This window comes from Emydura macquarii, unplaced genomic scaffold (assembly GCF_026122565.2).
Source record: "Emydura macquarii macquarii isolate MOO-44397 ecotype Brisbane River unplaced genomic scaffold, CSIRO-AGI_Emac_v2 contig_973, whole genome shotgun sequence".
NCBI classification, from domain to species: domain Eukaryota; kingdom Metazoa; phylum Chordata; order Testudines; family Chelidae; genus Emydura; species Emydura macquarii.
Genome location: NW_027131110.1, coordinates 321,844 through 340,756, shown reverse-complemented (window position 1 = coordinate 340,756; position 18,913 = coordinate 321,844). Strand labels below are relative to the sequence as shown.

Here is an 18,913-nt window from a genome sequence, read left to right as displayed (position 1 = left end):
TTCAGTGGCTCTGGCTGTTCCCTACTTTCTCCGCCCAGCACACGGATGGGCAAGTGGGATCCTGCCTCATCATTACCCAGGCCTGGGGTTTGCCCATGGTACGGCATTTTCCAGCTGCTTCCAGATCAGCTTCCAGCAGCGCTGTCCCCAACCTCCCTGCTTGAGAAATCCCACTGCTGCCACCAGCACTGGAAGGGAGACAGAGCAGCCGAGCTGTGTCTTCTCTTTCTCTGCTCTGCCCACGTAGCTCTGAGCAGCTGGCCCCGCCCCAGGAGCTGTGTGCTGGTAGGACAGACTGCACCCTATGCTCTCCCAACATCATCCTTGCTTTCCTGTGGGGGGAGATCCCCGAGGCAACCCCCTACTTGGCTGACGTAAGGAGCCTGTTGTCTTTGTTTCCACAGCCAGGTGTCCTCTGACAGACACTCCCAGGCCCCTGGCTTGCAGCCTCAGCAGAGAGACCCCGGACTGACTGAGCCGTGGAGGCTCAGCTCCCCTCTCGGCCGGACAGGGGTCCCAGCAGGGCACCGTGGTGGGCTGTCGCGGGGACCCTCGCCCTGCTGTCGTCCCCGCGCTGCAGACAGGGGCCCTGCCAGAGCCACCCTTTTCCCCCAGTCCCTGGCTGTGAGTGGCGCCCGCCGGCCCCGCTGGCAGTATGCTCACCGTGCTCAGAGGCCAGGCCCGCATCACCTTGTACTGCTTCCTGGGCTCCAGCTTGTAGAGGTGCTGGTCCGTGACGAGAATGGCCCGGTCCCTGCTCTTGTTGAAGCGGTTGATCTGCAAGGTGGGGGAGACACAGGCAGGGCCCCTGAGCAAGAGGCAGGCAGCCAGGCCAGCCTGAAGGCAGGACTTTGCCCGGGGTCCCCAGCTCCCTGCCAGATCCCCTGTGCCCCAGCCCCGCCGGGAGGTTCCCTCCTGCCCCCTCAGGAGCAGCCGCTCAGGGGTCTGCTGTCCTGGGCACCCGATCCCGATCGGTGCTGAAGGACCTTCCCCCCGCCCCCGGCTGCTCAGAGAAACCAGGGTGCTGAGGACCCAATAGGATGGGGTCCCCGGGGAGGGGAGGTGTGGGGCGAGATGGCCCATCAGCACCATGGACAGCAAGGGGGGCCCAGAACGGCTGCCGGATCCCGCCACTCCCTGAGGCCGCGGGGCTGAGACGGGTGGCGTCCAGGCCGTGGCAGGAGGGACGGGGACCCAGCCGCCCGAGGGGCCCAGCCGCGCCAGGCTCCTCACCTTGCGGACGTGGCAGGAGAACAGCACCGAGCCGAAGTGCACTTTGTCCCGCAGGGCCTGCACCCTCCTGGCGAACTGGGCGGCCAGGGCCGGGTTCTCGGTCACCTGGGGAGCAGAACAGAGGATGGGGGAGGCTCCGTCAGGCCGGCACTGCGGGCGCAGAGATCTCCCCCTTGCCACCGGGGCCCTGCCGCTGAAGGCAGAGCGGCCCAGGGGGAGGCCGGCTGATTCGGCATGGAGCGGGCAGGGGCTTTCGCTGGCTTTGGGAGCTCAGTGCTCCTGGGAGCTAAGCAGGGGACCCCCAGGGTGGGGCTGAGGGGTCAGCAGCTGACGCTTCTCCCTGTGAGTCAGCATTGAAGTGACGTCCTTGGGGGGGAGAAAATCCCACTCAGACTGCAGCTTTCCAGCCCTTTGCCTGCCCACACCCTGCTCCGCTCTGCCGCCTTCTCCCACCTCCTCCATGTCTCACCAGGATGATCTCACGGGATGTCTCACCCTGAGGCCAGTCCTCTCTGCCCCGGCCTTCGGAGGCCCGCGGAGGGGCCCTGGCCCCTTGCAGGTGTTTAAAAGCCCTTTGCGTTAAACCGGTGCCCCCCACCCTGCCCGTTCACTCTCGCCCGGGTTCGAAGCTGCTTTCGTCGGCTGAGCGTGCACGTGTGAGGTCACTAAAGCCAGGCAGGTTTAGATCGAGGCGCAGGCGTCTGCCCTGGGAGCACAGAAACTGCCGCGCTGGGTCAGGCCGAGGACAATCTACTTTGCCTTGGAACCCACCGAGACGTTTAGCAGCCGACTTCCTTGGCTTCCTCTCCTCCAATTCATCCCTAAAGGTCCCAAAGGGTCCTTCGCTTCCTGGCCTAAATTGTGGAGTTGCGCTGCTGCGTGTTGTTAAGCCGCTACCCCAGCTCACCCCAGAGGTGGCTGCATTCCAGCGCCAGGCACTGAATGTGTGGGGCACGTGGGATTGAAGGGCTTTGCTGGCTGGGGAGGAACAAACAAGCACCTCCGAGGTCCCACGCAGGAGCTGCCGGAGATACCCTCCCATTCATTCACTCGGGATCCGGACGCCCACTGCTCTGGGCGATGCAGCAACACCAGGGTGGCACTTGGGGAGCCGGGCACAGCCCCAGCTCCACACCCTGCACACCCCCAGACACGAGTCGCACACACGTGTGCACACAGACGCACGGCACATGCCTCGCACACTCCCCCGGAGACACATGCTACACACACACAGAGGCACACGTGTACAACACCCAGCACGTGCACACAAAACTCCTGCTCTCACTCACGCACGCACACTGCCTGCCCAAAGCACACCCACGCAGACACCCACCCACCCACCCAACACACAGACCCCCCCGGGCAGGCCTCCGGGCACACACAAACACCGCCAGAGCCACACACCCCTCCCCCACTGAGTTCCCCCGACATGTGCCGGCTGGGAGAGGCGGATCCACGCTGGGATCCTCCTGCGGGAGAGGGGTGCTGGGTCCCCTCTGCGGGGCTGAGCCGCAGCCTGGGAAGAGCTGCCAGCAACGGAAGAAGGCAGCAAAGGGACGCTCGGTGCAGCAAGCCGGCACCTGCTCCTGGCAAGCTGCAGAGCCCGAGGAGAACAAGAGGCCAGTCAACGCCCGGGGCGGGCAGTATGGGGGGTGGGCAGCTCTGGGTCCAGGCTGAGCTAATGGAACGGGGGACGCTGATCCGCCGGGGAGACCTGGCACCCCAGCCCCACCAGAGCCAGTCGCCAGCTTGCCTGGCACATGACTCCACTGGCGAACCCCACCCCCACTCTGCCCACGGCGCCGGCAATGGACACGCACTGGAGCTCAGAGTCAGCCCTGGCGGTACCAAGCGGGGAGGCAAGGAGAAGGGCTTGCATGCTGGCACTCCGCCTGGCCATAGGCAGGAGGGAGCTGCACCACCCAGGGGGCTGGGCGGGAACGGAGACGGAGCAGCACCAAAAATGCAGCCACCTCTGGGGTGGGACACAGCTACCGTTTAACAGCCCGCAGCAACATGGCCCCAAAAATCAAGGGAAATGTCGTGTCCAGCCGACGCCAGGACGGGAGCCAGAACCCAGCCACCTTGGAGCTGGAATCCAGCCAGGCCGCCCTGACAGTGACAGCAGCGCCCTAGGCAGGCACTTGTGGGGCACAGCGCCCCCCCCCCCATGCCGTATCGGGGCGCGGAGTCAGCGGGATTAACACAGTCACCCGCGCCGCTCCCGGGGTCCCTTCCCAGCCTGCATTTGACGGGGGCACCCCCAGCCGGCCCTTCTCAGCCGGGGCATGGGAGGAGAGAGGGGGGAGAGGCCGGGGGAGGGGAGGGGGGTGCGCGGGGGCACAGGGATGATCGTGGGGGGGGGGGAACAAAGGGAGAAACAGGCCTTTAAGGAGAGCCTGTCGCTATGGCAACTGGAGCCTGGCAGCAGAAAGCAGCTGTGGCGGGGAGAGCTGATGCTCGCGCGGGGGGCGGCAGCTGCCTCCCCCGCCCCTCGCCCAGCTGGGAAGCACCCCCCAGCCCAGCCTCACTTCCCCGCCAGCCCCCCATCCCGCGTCGCTCAGGCATTGCCCCAGTGGGGAAGCCGGCTCCGTGGGGGGGCTCACCGGGCAGCCCCCTCTGCCCCCCCGGGGCCCCAAGACTCACCGAGGACAGGTAATCCCGGCCCCAGCTGCGCTGGCACCCCCAGTCTTTCCGCAGGCCCTGCAGCACCTCCATGGCCGCCACCTTGGCCTCGATCTGCGCCATGTCCGAGGGCGGGATGTTCTTCACGATCTGCCTGGCGCGCCACCTGCAGCGAGGGCAGGGGGGGGCTCAGGGATCCCGCCGGCCCTTCCTCGGCCGCCCCCGGCTGCCCTGGGCCCGCACCTCTGGGGGGGCCAGCGTCACACACAGCATCTGCCCCGGGGCGGGCGGCGAGCAGGGGGGGCCGCATCTGCTCCCCTCGGCTTATCGTAGATCCCGGCACTAATCCCGGTGGGCACGGGCAGAGCTGCGGGGGCCCCACGGCTGGGGTAGCCGGGGGGGCTGTGGGTGCAGGAGCGAGGGGCCTGGGCTGAGTTGGGGTGGTGGGGGGACGCTTGCCAGGCTGCCCCACGGCTGCTTCCGGCCCCGTCGCTGCGGGGAAGGGGGTAGACGGATGGGGTGGGGGGGCGGGGCGGGCAGGGCGCCCCCGCGTTACCTGCGGAAGAGCAGCTTGCTGTTCTCCTGGAACTGCCCCAGCACGGCCGGCGGGTCGGGCCATTCCACGCTCTTGCCGTAGTCCGGCATGCTGCGGACGGCCTGGAAGCGGCGCACCAGCTCCAGCAGGTAGGCCTTCACCTTGTGTCGCTTGTAGTGGGCCATGATGGTGTAGATGGCACGCAGGTACCGGCAGCGCCGGCGGGCCAGCGCCCCCCGCCACGCCTGGGACAGAGACACAGCCCGCTCAGCGCTCTGCGGGCAGCCCCCACGGCCCCACCAGCAAACCCCGTGGGCCGCTGACTCTTGCATGGGGCCATCTCCACTCCCACGCTCACGTCCCCCCTCTCTGCCGCCGGAGGATCCCAGAGGCCTTTACAAGCCAGGCACACGGGGATCACCCCGCCCACCACCGAAGGGCAGCCACCTCTGGGGTGGGATGCAGCAGCTGTTTTAGGCAGGATGGCGTTGAGGGGACGGCGCGAGGGATGGACAGCAGGAAGGGATGGGTTTGGGCTGAACACCAGGTTTGACAGCCCGTCCCTTCGTGGGATCTCAACGACCATGGGGGCTCCGGCCCTCCTTGCATCTCACCAACGTCCTGGCGTTTCCGAACTGAAACGTTCTGGAATTTTTCATCGTGCGAAGGTTTGGGGCCGGACTGGGGTCAAACGCCGAGAAATCGGGATTTGGGGCGGGGGCAGAAATGCCGGTTTTCCATTGGCTTCTCCCACGGCCCCCCCCCCGGCGCACGCGGGGGCTTCCTGGGGTGCCAAGCCCCACTCCACTTCGCCCTCGGGACGGGGCACAGCTGCCGCCGCTGGCACTCGGGCTCTGAGCACTGACCGCCCGGCAGCTGATGGACCCTGACGCCCTCCTGACGCAGAACGGACCCCATAGGGGTGGCGAGGGGCCGTTCCCAGGAGGCCAGGCTAAGCCATCGCCAGAGCAGGGGCTGTGGCACTGGGGGATCAGATTGCAGCTCACCCCCCCCCATGTGGCAAAGCCCCCCCCGGGACACAGAAGCCCCCTCACTCCTGAGCGCACGCGGCTCAGGCTCCCCCTGCACTGGGCCTCGGGCCTCTTCTTCCTGCCACTCTGGCGCTGGCCTCCCTGCTGAGTTCGCCACGCACGGCGCCAGCCGCACGGGTGGGGTTGAGGACGTGGACGCGCCGCCCCTGGACCGAGACCCGGAAGCCTCAGAGACTACCGAGCAGCCCGCCCAGCTTGTGGGCACCCCTGTTCTAGGACCCGTGCCCCTCCGGTCACCGCCAAGCCCTGCCCCACAGCGCGGGTGCTGGGAATGGCCGTGGCACTTGGTCCTGCTCGAGCGCTGTGCGTGCGAGGATCTCCAAGCCGTTCACAGGCAGGACTGAACAAAGAGCTGCTCATGTCAGAGCCCCCCACAGACAGCCTGACAGGCCCCCGCGCCTGGCCCTGCCCAGTGGGGAAGGGTCATCGCCTCATTTCAGAGATGGGAAACTGAGCCAGGGAGTGGGGGAGTGTCTGCCCGCAGGCAGCGAGTCAGCAGCAAAGCCAGGACTAGAACCCAGGAATCTTGTCTCACAGTGTCCTCCCCTCCCCCCCCCCCGACTCTAACCCCTAGACCCCACTACCCTTCCAGAATAGGGGAATAGAACCCAGGAGTCCGGGCTCCCATCCCCCCCCAGATCTAATCCCTAGACCCCACTGCCCTCCCAGAGCAAGGGATAGAACCCAGGAGTCCTGGCTCCAATCCGCCCCTCAGCTCTAACCCCTAGACCCCACTGCCCTCCCAGAGCAGGGGATAGAACCCAGGAGTCCGGGCTCCCATCCCCCCCAGATCTAACCCCTAGACCCCGCCGCCCTCCCAGAGCAGAGGACAGAACCCAGGAGTCCGGGCTCCCATCACCCCCTGGCTCTAACCCCTAGACCCCGCTGCCCTCCCAGAGCAGGGGATAGAACCCAGGAGTCCGGGCTCCCATCTCTTTGCCTGGGGGAGGCAGAGCAGCTCCGCAGCGCCCCCCGGTGGCCCCTCACCTTCTGCAGCAGGAGCACGATAATGGGGATGAGCTGGGCCCGCTCCTGCTCCAGGCAGAAGAGGGTCTTGGGCGTGCGGATGAAGAGCTTGGTGTGGCCGTAGGCCACGTCGCCCTGGAAGTCGTGCTGGTCGATGAGGGCCTGCGTGGCCTCTTGGTCTGTCGCCATGAGGTGGTTGGGCCAGGTGTACTCACAGGTCATCTTATACCTAGGCACAGGCGGCGGGCTCAGCGCGGGCGGCGGGGCCGGCCGGCCTCCGGGGAAGGGGCAGCACGGAGCCATGGGGGGCGGAGGGGTGTCAGACCGGGGCAGGGGGCAGCAGGGACAGGGTGGGGCGGGGCAGCCAGGAGTCCCTGGTGGCAGGACGGGGCGGGAAAGGAGAGCTCAGCAGGGAGCTACGGGGGCGGGATGGGGCGGGATGGGGCCGGCGGGGCAGGGCGGCAGGCACCTGAGCAGGAAGCGGTCGTAGGGCTGGCGGTAGGCGAAGCCGGCCCGCCGGACGCGCACGTTCTCCAGCAGGCCCAGGTAGGCCACCTGATGGCGGCAGCGCTGGTCGTCGAAGAGCAGCGGCGACTTCTGGTCGTTGGGCTTGATGCAGCGGACGTAGTACGGCTCCTGTGGAGAGAGGGGGCGCCGCTGAGAGCCTGGCACACGGAGGGGGGGAGGGGGACCCCCCAGCTGCTACTGGGACCATGTCACCCGGCGGCAGGGGATCTTGGGGAGGGGGAAGGAAAGGTGGAGGGGGGGCACAGAGGGGGGAGGCAGGATGAGCCAAGGAGCAGAGTGTGTGTGTGGGGGGCTGCCTTTGGGGCAGAGCGGGAGCTGGGAAGTGGGGGTGCAGGTGGGAGCCCAGCAGGGTGAGCGTGGGGAAACCAGCGCAGTGGGCGATGTGGTGCTGCAGCGCACATGCCGTCCAGCAGGGGGCAGCGGTGCTCACATGCCCCCCGCCCCACGGCCGTGCGTGGGGCAGCTCTCGGGGGTGGGGAGTGGTCTGGCCAGCTGAGTGGTCTGGAGTGGGGAGTGGTCTGGCCACTGCCGGGCCACTCTCGAGACTGGGAGGAGAACCAGGCCGGCGGGCCCCACCCGCTCAGCACACCCGGGGCCACGCATGGCGGAGCGGGGGGTTACAGAGCAGGGGTTTTCTGTGATATTTTTATGATGCCACTGTGTGTCTCGGTTGCTCCTAGGGTTTGCATGGGCGCCCAGTGGGCGGAAAGGGCGGTGGGCTCTCGGGGCAGGCTGGGAGGCAGAGGTCTGGCCGTCACCCGGCTGCCTGACGGATCGTTAAAAAGGAGGCCGGCCCCTGGGCAGGTGGGAAAGGTGAGAAGACAACGGCAAAGCCACGCCCCAGGCCATCGAGTCCGAAGGGCCAAGGACCCAGCGGGAGGAGGATTCCCCCACCGCTCCGCAGAGAAGCTCAGCCCAGAGCCCAGCCTGCTGCAGAGCAAAGGACTGGGAAGGTAAGCGCTCCCTGGGCAAGGCGCTGGGGACAGGGGACAGGGGCAGAGCTGTGTTGTAAAGGGCTGGCCAGTGTGTGTGTGTGCCACCACTGCCCTCTGCTGGACAGATCAGAATGGCTCAACTGTGTGTCATACGCCCTGCACTGCGGGAGGGGATTCCCCTGTAGCTGTAGGGGCTGGGTTTTGGGAGCTGGGGGGCCATTTCCCAGCTGTCCCTGTGATGCTTTGAGGGATTACAGCAGTACAAGGCGCTGGGTGGCCATGAGCCCCTGACAATAACAACCGGCAAAGCGTTTCTTTCTGGAGGCTACAAGGCTGGGCAGAGCTCATGAGCGGCTAGAGAAGCAGGGAGTACAGAGCAGCAGATCCAGCACCAGGCTGGGCACGTCTTTTCCAGCACCAGGCTCGGCCCAGGCCAGCTTTCCTCCCACACCTGTGCCACCAGCACGAGCCGCCTCCCCTCCTCACAGCCAGTCTAGCTGGGTGCGTCTAGGTGCCCGTGTGGGGCTGCGTTAGTGGGCGTGTTTGTGTGCACACGGACACCTCCTTGCGTGCCTGTCTCTGGGGGCATGACCTGCGTCCATGGCAGTGCAGCTCTCCGCAGCTCTGTCTGCGTGAAGCCATCTATGCCTGTCTGTCTGGCCATGCGTCTGCATGTCCTTACATCGGTGCACGCCTCCCCCCGTGCCCGTCTCTCTGCGTGCATGCCCGTGTCTGGATATGGACACGTGCATGCCTGTGTGGCTGTCTGCCTGCCTCTGCCCAGGCCTGTCTGGGTGCCTTGTGTGCCAGTGTGGATCGATGTCTGTCTGTCTGGTGCAGCGACACACAGCTGGGCTCCCCTCCCCCATGCCTCGCCTTGGCTCCCGCCCCCGCCTCTCACTCTGTCTCTTCCTGCCAAGGGCTAATTTTAGCCGCTGCGGCTTCTGGGAACAGGTTCCTGTTCAGAAATGGGAGCAAACGCCGGATGATCCAGGCGTATTATTCGCTGCCAACTGTTGCCAAGGCAGCTGAGGTCCCTGCCTGTCTCCGCGCAGCCAGACACGTGCTAGCAACCACAGGAAACAGGCACAGCCAATTGAATGGAGTGTGTGTGGACGTTGGGGCCGGGGCAGCAGGTTCTGGGGAGGGCGACGCGGGCTGGTGGACCGGAGGATGCTGCTGCCACACTGGAGCTGGACCAGCAGGCCCCTGCTCCCATCTGCCTCTGGGCTCTGGCTAGGAGCCAGCAGGGCGCTGCAGGCGGGAGCCTCCATCAGCTCCTGCGTGAGTCAGGATTCGCACCCAGAACCGGCTGGCCCGCGGGAACTGAACCCATACGTGGCGACACGCCAGCGGCGAACCCTGCCCTCTTAGGAGCTAGCCCTTTAAGAAGCCCAGGCGGCGCTATGCAGCAGCCAGCCAATCAGATGACCCACGGGAGCCGGTGGGCCAATCCAGGGCGGGAGGGAGGTAGAGGACCCGTCCATAGAGGAGGGAGGCCCTCCTAGCACTCAACAGCTCCCCCTCTGGCAGGAGCAAGCATGGCACGCTCCCGGACCCCAACCAGCTGGGGCTATGCCAGGGTGACACAGAGATGAGGGAGAACCAGGAGGGGTGGGGAGGAACCAACCAGCTCTCTCGCCCCTGCCCCACCCCTCCATCACCCAGCCACCAAGGCCCCAGGAGCACGCGCCGAGTTCCCCGCCTGCCCCGGGGAGGCCGTCCTGGGCTCCAGCCACCGGCTCTCCCAGGCCACGCCGAGGTGGCAGCTAGAGGCCGAGGAGCATCTACCGCGGGTGCGGGACAGGGAGGAGGCGGCGATGGGCAGGCAGCCGGCCGGGGTATCCGATTGTTCGGTCCCACAGGGCCGCCGGCCAGCCCTGCTCGCTGCTCACAGAGGGGAGGAGCAGATGACCTCGGGGGAGCAGCCGGGGGTTACCTTGGAAGCCAGGTTCTCCACCAGTGCCACCATGGAGTTCTTGAAGAGGGTGGCGGCCGTCAGGGGGCGCTTGGTCACCTCGGTGATGCTCATCTCGCCCTCCGGCCACATGTCCTTCAGGACGGGGTCCGTGCTGGGGAGAGAGCGCCAAGGCCATGAGTCTGCGCCCCCTCTCTTGTATTCCCTCCAGCCTCCTGGGCCACGGCCCGGACCGGGAGCAGGGATCCCTGGTGCCCGGAGGGATGCAGGGGAAGCAGGACTTTGCGAGTTAAAGGCAGAGACAGAAACGGGCCACGGGGTCCGGACCCTGGTCCAAAGCTCCCCCCGATACAGCTAGTTCGGTGAAATAAACGCGCCACTCGCAGGCGCAGAGGAACGTGCTGCCTTGCCCCGGCGTTAGGAGGCTCCCTAAGGTTGCTGTTGCCCAGTGCAAAATTGTTGGCTTCCCGCGGGCGGCTCGTCACACAGAGGGAACCCAGCCTGGGGTTAGATCCTGGTCCCAACCATCCCCAGGCTGTTCAAAGCCCATTATCCCTCCGCTCCGCCCCCTGGGTGCAGGACGGGTAACAGGATCCAGAGCCCCCTCCCCTGTGGTCAGAGCCCGCCCGCTGCTTGCCAGTGCCTGTGTGAAAGCGTCCAGGCCGTTCCTGGCTCCAGTGCCCCCACGATGGTCTGGAGACTGACCTGCCCTCTAGGTTGAGACACCCGGGTGGAGGAGCTGCCAGCACCGTCCCTGCTCTGTGGCTAGGCAGGGGATGGACGCGGGGCTCCAGGGCAGCCAGGCTGAGCCCCTTCTGCAGCACCGGGCCCCCCGCCCCTCTGATCCCGCAGGATCTCTCTTGCTTTGGCTCTCGCTGAATCTCTGAGGCTCAGCCCCACGTGCCTGCAGCAGGCCTCCAGTAGGGGCCCTCACCTGTTGTACATCAGCCGCTTGAAATCTTGGAAGAGGGTGTCCTTGTTCTTGTCGATGAACCCCTCCACCGAGTACCTGCAATTCAGAGCAATAAGGGCCAGGCCAGCTCCAATCCCAGCTGCTCCCCTGCGCCATGGGGGGGCTGGTGCTGTCCCTCCTCTCCGACCCCCCAGCCCGTGACTGGCTGCAGCTGGGATCCTGCTGGTGCAAGGCTGAAGGGGAGGAAGGGGCTGGTGGCCATTGAACCATGGGGGTTTCCCCACTAAAAATTATTGTGGCACCTTTAAGGCTTAAAGGGCCAGTGTCCCCCACACTCGGCGTCCTGAGCATGCACCATAACCCCCCTTGGTCCACGCTGCACCTGGGGGGTGGAGGCTGTCCTCACCCTAGAGAGGTGCCAACTCTCGCTGGAAGCTAAGGGAGCCCGTGGGAGGTCTGCAAAGAGTCAGCGAGGACCCCGGCGTCCTGGCAGCCGTTCCCACCCCAGGTCGGGCAGGTTCCAGCATCCCAGGTCGAATAAGCAATTGCCAATTGCCTTTGCCCAGGCAGAGTCAGAGCGCTGGGGAAGAGTCGGACAAGAAAGGGGAGCCCCAGGTCTCCCCACAGCCTGCCGCGGCCTCCCCACGGGCTGGAGACGGCACCGACACCCCGCAATGGCGAGCGATTCCCCCGAGAACCTCCTCTCTTTTACCCCCCCCCATGCAAACACGTGCAAAAAGCACACCCCCACACATGCCCAAACACACGCACGCTGTCCTGCCAGAGCCCCCGCCGTGCGATCGCACACTCACACGTGCACAAGCACAGCCTCGCAGGGAGACACGCTCATACCCCGGTGCTTACCCACCAACGTTCAACTGCACACCAAGAAGTGCCTCTCCGGCCCGGCCAGGCAGCCACGCATGGCTCCGTTCCTGCGCTCGCTCTCCCCACCCAGGCCCTGGACTTGACGCCTCTGCCTCAGGCCCAGCGCGTCCCGGGGCAGGGAGGGGAGAGGCCCTCTGGGGAGCCTGCCCCCGGCGCACCATGCGGGGCCAGAGGAGGGACCAATTTCAGCAGGGCCTGGAGAAGAGCTGGCAGCGGGGGGGGGGCTGAGAACTGGCCCCAGATCGTGGCCAGGGGCAAATGGAGGGGCCTGCTGGCCAGGGAAGGTGCGAGCCCTGCCAAGGGCGGCCCTTTAGCGGCCCGGAGCCGTGGGGAGAAAATCAGCAGAGACCTGGAAGTGCTTGCTGCCCATGAGCCCTGGTGGGCTGGGGAACCCCCCGAAGGGGCAAGGGGAGCCCCTGGCTTCGACGGGAGAAGACAGGCCCAGAGCTTGGGGATCTGGGCTACAGCTGGAGATGCCTCAGAGGGGCCTGGTTTCCAAGCCAGCCCCTCGGGGGCGTCTGCGGGTGGGCCCCGGAAATCCTGCCCAGCGAGCAGGGAACAAGCCTATCCCCCCGCCCCGGTGGGACTCCCCCCTCAGTCTCCCAGCCCTGCAGCCTGGCGCTAAGCCATCGGCCCTCCGGGTCAGCAGGGAGTCCCCTGCCCCTCTCCAGACAGGGCTGCCACGCAGCCAGGCGGGACCCCCTTGCTTTGTCCCGTGGGCGTCGCCCTGGACTCACGTGACGTCCCCAGCGTAGTGCTTGATGCGGAAATCCCGGCCGAACTCCATGGACTTGTCGGTGGCGCAGAGCTGCGAACACAGGGTGGGCTGAGCAGGGGGGCACGGGTGGCCGGGCGTGGGTACTTACTGCCCCCCTGGGCACCGCTGCCAGGCACGGGCTGTGCCCCCAGTGCAGACCAGTGCCCCATTCTGGTACGGGTACTCTGATACACCTCCCTGGCCTGGGGAAACAGCCCCTTCCTTGTACCCTGCACCACCCTTTCCCTCATGCCCAGGGCCGGGCCAATGCACCGGGCAGCCCCACGGGGTGCTGCCACACCCAGAATGCCCCGGCTGGGGGCTGCGGGGGGGGGGTCACGGGCTCAGAGGGATTGAGGTTGCAGGGAGGCTAAATTTGCCCCCTCCTGCCAGGATCCTCCAGCCCAGCTTCCCCCTTTCCACCCCCTCCCTCCCTCCCAGCGGGACTGTCTCCCTCCCCCTTGATCTCCCCCCCAATGGGTAGCCCAGCCCCCACTCTGCCCCCCTGCGAGCCGGTGGGGATCAGCCCTTCCCCGCTGCCCAAGGCTGGAGGCGGCCACGCGGCCGCGGCCTCTTACCTTCCGGCTGGCGTAGTGGGGGTGTTTGCCCAGCCTGGTGTTCATGGACTCCAGGAAGAGGGCGTCCGTCACCCGGCCCCCGCTCAGGCAGGCCTCGTCCAGGATGGAGATGATGCCCTTGTGCGGCTGCTCCACCAGGTCCACGATGATCTGGTTGTTGAAGTACTCGACCTGGGCAGGGCAGGGCAGGGCAGGGCTCACTGGGCCGCGTCTCCTGGGCCAGGGGGTTCGGAGCCCGCCTTGGGCCGGCCGGACTGGGGCGCTCAATGAACAACGGAGCCACTGAGCCCGGGGGGAGGGGGGAGCTCCGGGGCCCCTCAGGAGACCAGGTCACTGGCTCAGAGCAGGGACAAGCCCTGGGAACATGGGCCCCGCAGCAGGCGAGAGTCACGTCTCCAGCGGGCGAGCTGCCTGGGGCAGAGCTCCGGGCACGGGGCCCCCCTGTGACCCAGCGCCCTTGGCGGGAGCATCTCGCACGCTCCTGGCCCCGGGGACACTGCCTGCAGGAGCCATGCTTAGCTCACACCCACCCGGCCCTGGGGGACAGATCGCCGGGAGGGACCCTTCTGCACGGCCTCTGGGCAGGGAGCCCCACCCGCCCGCACAGGGGTGCTGGCAAGGCCCTCTGGGCAGGGAGCACCCCCAGCGGGGCGCTGGCACTCACGTGCTGCCACTCGATGCCCTCCCGCTGATACTCCTCCTGCTCCTGCCGCAGGATCAGCTCGATGAACAGCTGCTGCAGCTTCTCGTTGCAGTAATTGATGCAGAACTGCTCAAAGCTGCAAACCGGCGAAGAGCCCAAGTGTCAGGATCTGCACCCCTGCTTCCAGGGAGCCAGGGTCTCCCCCACTCTGTGCCCCATGCCCCACCCGCCCCTGCAGCAGCCTCTGCCCTCACTCACACCTCGCACTCTGCAGAGCAAACTGGGCTCGCGGGCCAGGGCTGGCAGGACGTGTTGGGCACCCAATGCCCAGAGCCAAGGGAGGATTCAGTTCCCGGGGGCTGGACTGAAGGGCTCCCTCCACGCTAACCCCCCGGGCCGGCGTGCCGCGCCTTTCCCACAAAGCACTTCGCACACTGTAACACGTGACGGCACGGCAGTGCAGCCACCTCTGGGCTGGAACGCAGCCGCTGCCGCACAGCGCACAGGAACGCGCCACAGGCAGCGTGAAGAATAATCCAACCGAAACATGCCGGAAACATCTGGCGGCAGAATCGCGAACAGCCCCCCTCCCCCCCCATCGAAACTGGGTCCGTGTTGACACCTGAGCTCTCACCAGGAGTGGGCAGCAGGCACAACCTCTCCCGACCCACTGAGCGACCCAGCCCCACGCGGCCCCGGGTGGGTGCAGGGCAGAACCCCGTGATCAAGCCCTGGACCGGGCTTGGGAGCAGCTGCCAGATGGCGGGAACAGGCAGACACGAGCCGCGTCCAGTCCCGCTGATTGCCCCTCTGCCAGGGACACCCCGTCCGCGCTCTCCCCCTCCCCCACGCCCGGCTCCACGGCCCCTGGGAGCTGCTGGATCTGGAAGGGACCAGCCCCTCCGCCCGCCCCCTCGTCCCTCTGCACATCAACAGCTTCGCCCTACCCTGAGCCCCTGCCCTCCCCCCCGCCACCACCCATCCTGTGCCGGGGTCTACCCCAGCCAGTCAGCCCCAGGCGTGATCCCTGCCCCAGTGAACGCTGGGAGAGGGGGCCGTGGCTGCGTTGCCTGAGGCTGCCGGCCCCGGGGGGCGGTGCTCGGCTCTACCTGTTGCTGTCGAAGATCTCGAAGCCGTAGATGTCCAGCACGGCGATGACGGTGTTCTTTCCGTGCACCCGGGCGTCGTAGTCCTTCACCTCGATGACCGTGTTGATGCGCCCCACGATCCAGCAGAACAGCCGCTCGTAGATGGCCTGGGGAGGGTGGGAGGAGAGAAACATGATGAAACAAAAGGCTCCCCCCCCCGGGAACTAGTGCTATGGGCTAGTAGGGGCGAAACGCCTTCCACCAGGAGTGGGGCACTGTACCTTTTAGGGGCGGGAGTGCTTAAGCCACGCCCCCCAGGGGGCGGGGACAGGGGGCGTGTTGGTTTCACCACCGCCCCCTGCTGGATGAAATGTCAGGGCGGTGCCACTCTCCTGCCATCCAGTGGCCGCAGCAGAAATAAGCCGTAACCTCCCGGCCGGAGGGAGGCGCACCTTTAACCCGGGGTCAGGAGGGGTTTTTGCAGCTGATGGCCCCGGGTTCAATCCCCGCTGCTGCCCCCGTGTGGTACAAGCAGCCACGTCCACATGGGCTGCTGCCCCGGCGCTGTCTGGAGCAGCTGACCCCAAGAAGGGCTTGGAGCAGCGCCTGGCCTGTGACCCTGGCCTGTCCTTACCCATGCTCTTCATCCCAGGCTCCCTGACGCTGCAGCCTAGCTGCCCTGGTGGGAGGTTGGGGTCAGAACAGCCCCAGCTCCAGGCCGTGGGGCCCACTGCAGTGACGGCCGTTTAGAGACCTCATTTCACTCGTGCATTGTCCCCGTCAGCATGGGCCGGCGAACTAGCCAGATCATCACAGGCCCAGGGCGGAGCAGCCAGAGATGCCCAGTCCCCTGCGGGCGGGGGGGGGACAGTCGCAGCGTGGGGTGAAGCCTGCCCCACCGCTGCCTGCCCTGGCGAGAGAATCTGGGTCTCCTACCCGCCCGGACGCTCCAAGCTCTCTACAGAGCAACGAGGTCGGCACTGGGGCTAACCTGACCCTAGCTGGGGGCGAGCCTGACCCCAGCGAGCTCCCGGGGCGCCTGCGGGGCAAGCGGGGCTCAGATGCCCTCCACAGGGGCTCTGGGACATCGGGGCGACGGGAAGGAGGACGCTGGAGGTAACGGGGCGCATTGCTCTGCTACAGGGCGGCTCCCCCAGCGGCCCAGCCCCCAGCCCCCCCACCTCTTCACCTTGGCGCAGGCGTCCCTGGCGTAGCTGGCTTCCTTGGCGCTGTGCCCCTTCTCGATGACCTCCCCGCTGCCCGCCGCCACCATGCGGTACAGTAGCGTCCTCAGCAGGCTCTCCGGCCGGGTGGAGGTCAGCTCCGCCAGGTGGGAGACCAGCTCCTCGCTCTCCACCTCCACGGCCTCGCCCTGGTCCAGGAAGCTCACGTTGCCCTGGAAATGCATCAGGAGAGTGAGAGGCAAGCAGCAGGGAGAGGGCGCTGGCTTCCCCCTCCGTGGGCCGGGCCGGGGGCCAGGTGAGCAGAGGAGTAGCCCACGGACGCAGGGAGAGAGGAAAGCCTGGGCAGGTAACTCGACATCCCGAGCGGACACAGCCCGCACAGGACTGCATGCACGGGAACCCCACGTGAGGACGCGCGGACGGATAGACGGCAGCCGAACACGCACGGCCCCCAGCGCCTGGAAACCCAGGGCTCGATTCTCTGCCCTCCGGCCCTTCGCATCGTCGTCTGCTCCAGTGGCATTTCGCGCCCACTGGCACAGGTGCGAAGGGCGCCCCGGGGGCAGGCTCAGGACTGACAGGGGGGCCGATGGAGCAGACCCAGATGCCCCACGGAGTCGGGGACAAGCCTGTTTTGTTCCACGTCAGAGGTCGCGCCAGCTTCACCCTTTGCTGTAAGTCGCCTCAATTTCCCTGCACCAACTTCAGCCGGCACCAGCCTGCCCGGACGCAGCCCCGGGTCCACGTCCAGCCATCTGCCCCTGCTCCCACTGACAGCACGGGGAGCTCGTCACGGAGCTCAGCCGGCGCAGCGCTGCGGGCCCAGATCCACACGCGTGGGCGCGCCTCGTTAGCCACAGCCCGTCATGCCCGCCCGCCCGCCTCCCCAGAACAGCACCTGCGGCTTCACACACCTTCCCGAGTCAGCCCCCAGGGACCAGCAAGCATCACATCCCACCTCCCGCATGGGGAAACTGAGGCATGAAGAGGCGCCGTGCGGGGCTGCGCCCCTGGCCACACAGGAGGCCACAAGAATCAAATCTCAGCCCTCTGACTACCAGTCCTGGGCTTTAACCGCCAGAGCAGGATCTGCCAACACATCAGAGCTGCCCACACGGGTCTGGACACGCTCCAGGACCCCGAACGCACCGGCACAGCCGGCCTGGCGCTCCAGGCCGCTCCCGGAGGAGGCTCAGAGCGAAGGCCCCAGCACGGCATTTAAGGCAGGTCAGTTCATTGCACTGCCCGGAGCCCCCCGCCGTCCCCGGGCACCGCGGGGTGAGCTGGGGACGGGGTTGCAAGGAGCGGGCGCCACGCAGCGTGGCTCAGAGCTCAGGGTGATCGTCACGCGTGGCACCGGGCATGTGCACAGCCAGGCTGGCTGCTGGGCTCACGGGGGCGCCCGGTCCAGAGCTGCCCTGGATGCCCTGGGGAAGGTTGGTGAGGTGGCCAGCCAGGCTCAGCTGCTAAACGCCTGCCAATCGCCCAGCAGCTCTGCTGCATGTCCCCCACCCAGACTCAGTCCTGACCCTCCTGCATCCCTGGGAGGAGACGCCAGCTTCCTGGACTGTCACATGCTCGGCCTCCTAGCCGTGGGGCGGATTGCCTGGGCATGGGGCGGATTGCCTGGGCGGGGGGCGGATTGCCCGGGCATTCCCCCAGCAGCGCGCCCAGGGGAGCCCAGCTCGGTTTGACAACGTGCATTTCCCTCGAGCCCTCTGCCAGCCAGCCCGGCATGGGTTTGGCTGGGCAGCTGGGGGGGACCCCTGTTGACAGTGCCCTGGGTGGATTCGAACCCCCTGGTTTCTATCCACAACTTCAGAGCAACTGGAACAGATTCCTCCCTCCCCCCCCAAAGCCGGGCCAGGCTGGCCTCCGGGCGCAGCACACACTGGCGGGACTTGGGAGTGTAGCCCTGGAATGGGTCCACGTGCCCCAACCCAGCCCAGCCCCCGTCTCTGGCCTGGGCTGATTCGAGCTCCCATGCGGAGGGCCCTGTGTCCAAGCGACGCCCCTGCAGGCCAGTCCCGGGGGTGGCACGTCTCCCTGCAGAGCGGCTGTGCCGGCTCCGGGCCCCTCTGACCCAGCCACACCCAGCGCTACGCGCCCCGTGCTGGCCAGCACTTACCAGGTGTAAAATAGTGGCCAGGATCTTGTAGACGGAGGTGATCTCCTCCGGGCTGAAGCCGATCACGGTCATGGCATCTGCCACGGCCTGGAAGTTGGTGCGGTCGTTGGCCAGCAGCTGGGGATTGGGGGATGGGGGAGAAGATAGAGGTGAATGATCCCCAGCCCTGGGGAAGGTGCCAGTCACACGGCCCCGGAGCCCTTCATTTGTCCACACGTCAGGCTCAGCCTGGGCAGCTGCAGGGCCAAGCATCCTGCACCCACAGCCCCGACCGGGGCATGTCCCTGCCCCCGAGGGACCATCTCTAAAGGCCTGGGGATGGCGCTGACCCCTGGGGCCGCTCAGTCCCGCGCACACATACTGACGCTGGTAGAGTCCAGTGATGCGGATCCCTGGATCCAAGGGGAACTGTGCTGAGAGGCAGCAAAGTCGTTTCACAGAGGCCACCAGACAGCGAGGAAATGAGAGTGGAAGGGATGATCTACCTAGCGCCCATCACCGCAGCGTCCAGCCTGGAGGGGACGGGCTCGGCGACCCGCTGCCTGGCACCCCGGGGCCCTCCCAGCCCTATGCAGAAGCCATGTCTGGCTGGATTTCCCCACGTGTTTCCTGCCCAGCTGCACCGCGTCTCCTCCTCCACGGACCCTGCCCAGCGACGGTTCTTAGCCCCACGGTGCAGGGGGCGAGCGGAGGGGGGGAACACGGCCCAAAGGGAGCCCCGGTGTAAACCGCGTGGGTAGCAAGAAGCTGCAGCTGCCGCTGGAGCCAATGGGATTTGTGCCTGCTGCCGCCAGGGACGTGTCAGTCCCGGAGCACCCAGCAGCTCCATCCCTGCAGAGTTCGGACGCTCCACCCTGTCCGGTTTGGAGCAGCCGCTCCCGAGCCCTGCTCCACACGTGGCAGGCTGGGGGGCTGTCCACAGGCCCCTGTCTTCCCCACCAC

At 67.0% G+C, this 18,913-nt stretch overlaps 1 protein-coding gene across 1 annotated transcript in view; it reads right to left on the bottom strand.

Annotated features, from left to right (window-relative positions):
* The window catches only part of MYO1G (myosin IG), a 47,465-nt gene that overhangs the window by 18,270 nt on the left and 10,282 nt on the right, over nt 1-18,913 (bottom strand). Inside the window, exons 7-20 of the mRNA XM_067544561.1 lie at nt 17,972-18,088; nt 15,849-16,055; nt 14,681-14,826; nt 13,593-13,707; nt 12,929-13,099; nt 12,331-12,401; nt 10,727-10,801; nt 9,814-9,946; nt 6,881-7,047; nt 6,433-6,640; nt 4,415-4,638; nt 3,880-4,024; nt 1,234-1,338; nt 664-777 (exon numbers count right to left, since the gene is read on the bottom strand). Coding sequence (XP_067400662.1) covers nt 664-777; nt 1,234-1,338; nt 3,880-4,024; nt 4,415-4,638; nt 6,433-6,640; nt 6,881-7,047; nt 9,814-9,946; nt 10,727-10,801; nt 12,331-12,401; nt 12,929-13,099; nt 13,593-13,707; nt 14,681-14,826; nt 15,849-16,055; nt 17,972-18,088 — 1,998 coding nt within the window. The remainder of the gene's footprint in view (nt 1-663; nt 778-1,233; nt 1,339-3,879; nt 4,025-4,414; nt 4,639-6,432; nt 6,641-6,880; nt 7,048-9,813; nt 9,947-10,726; nt 10,802-12,330; nt 12,402-12,928; nt 13,100-13,592; nt 13,708-14,680; nt 14,827-15,848; nt 16,056-17,971; nt 18,089-18,913) is intronic.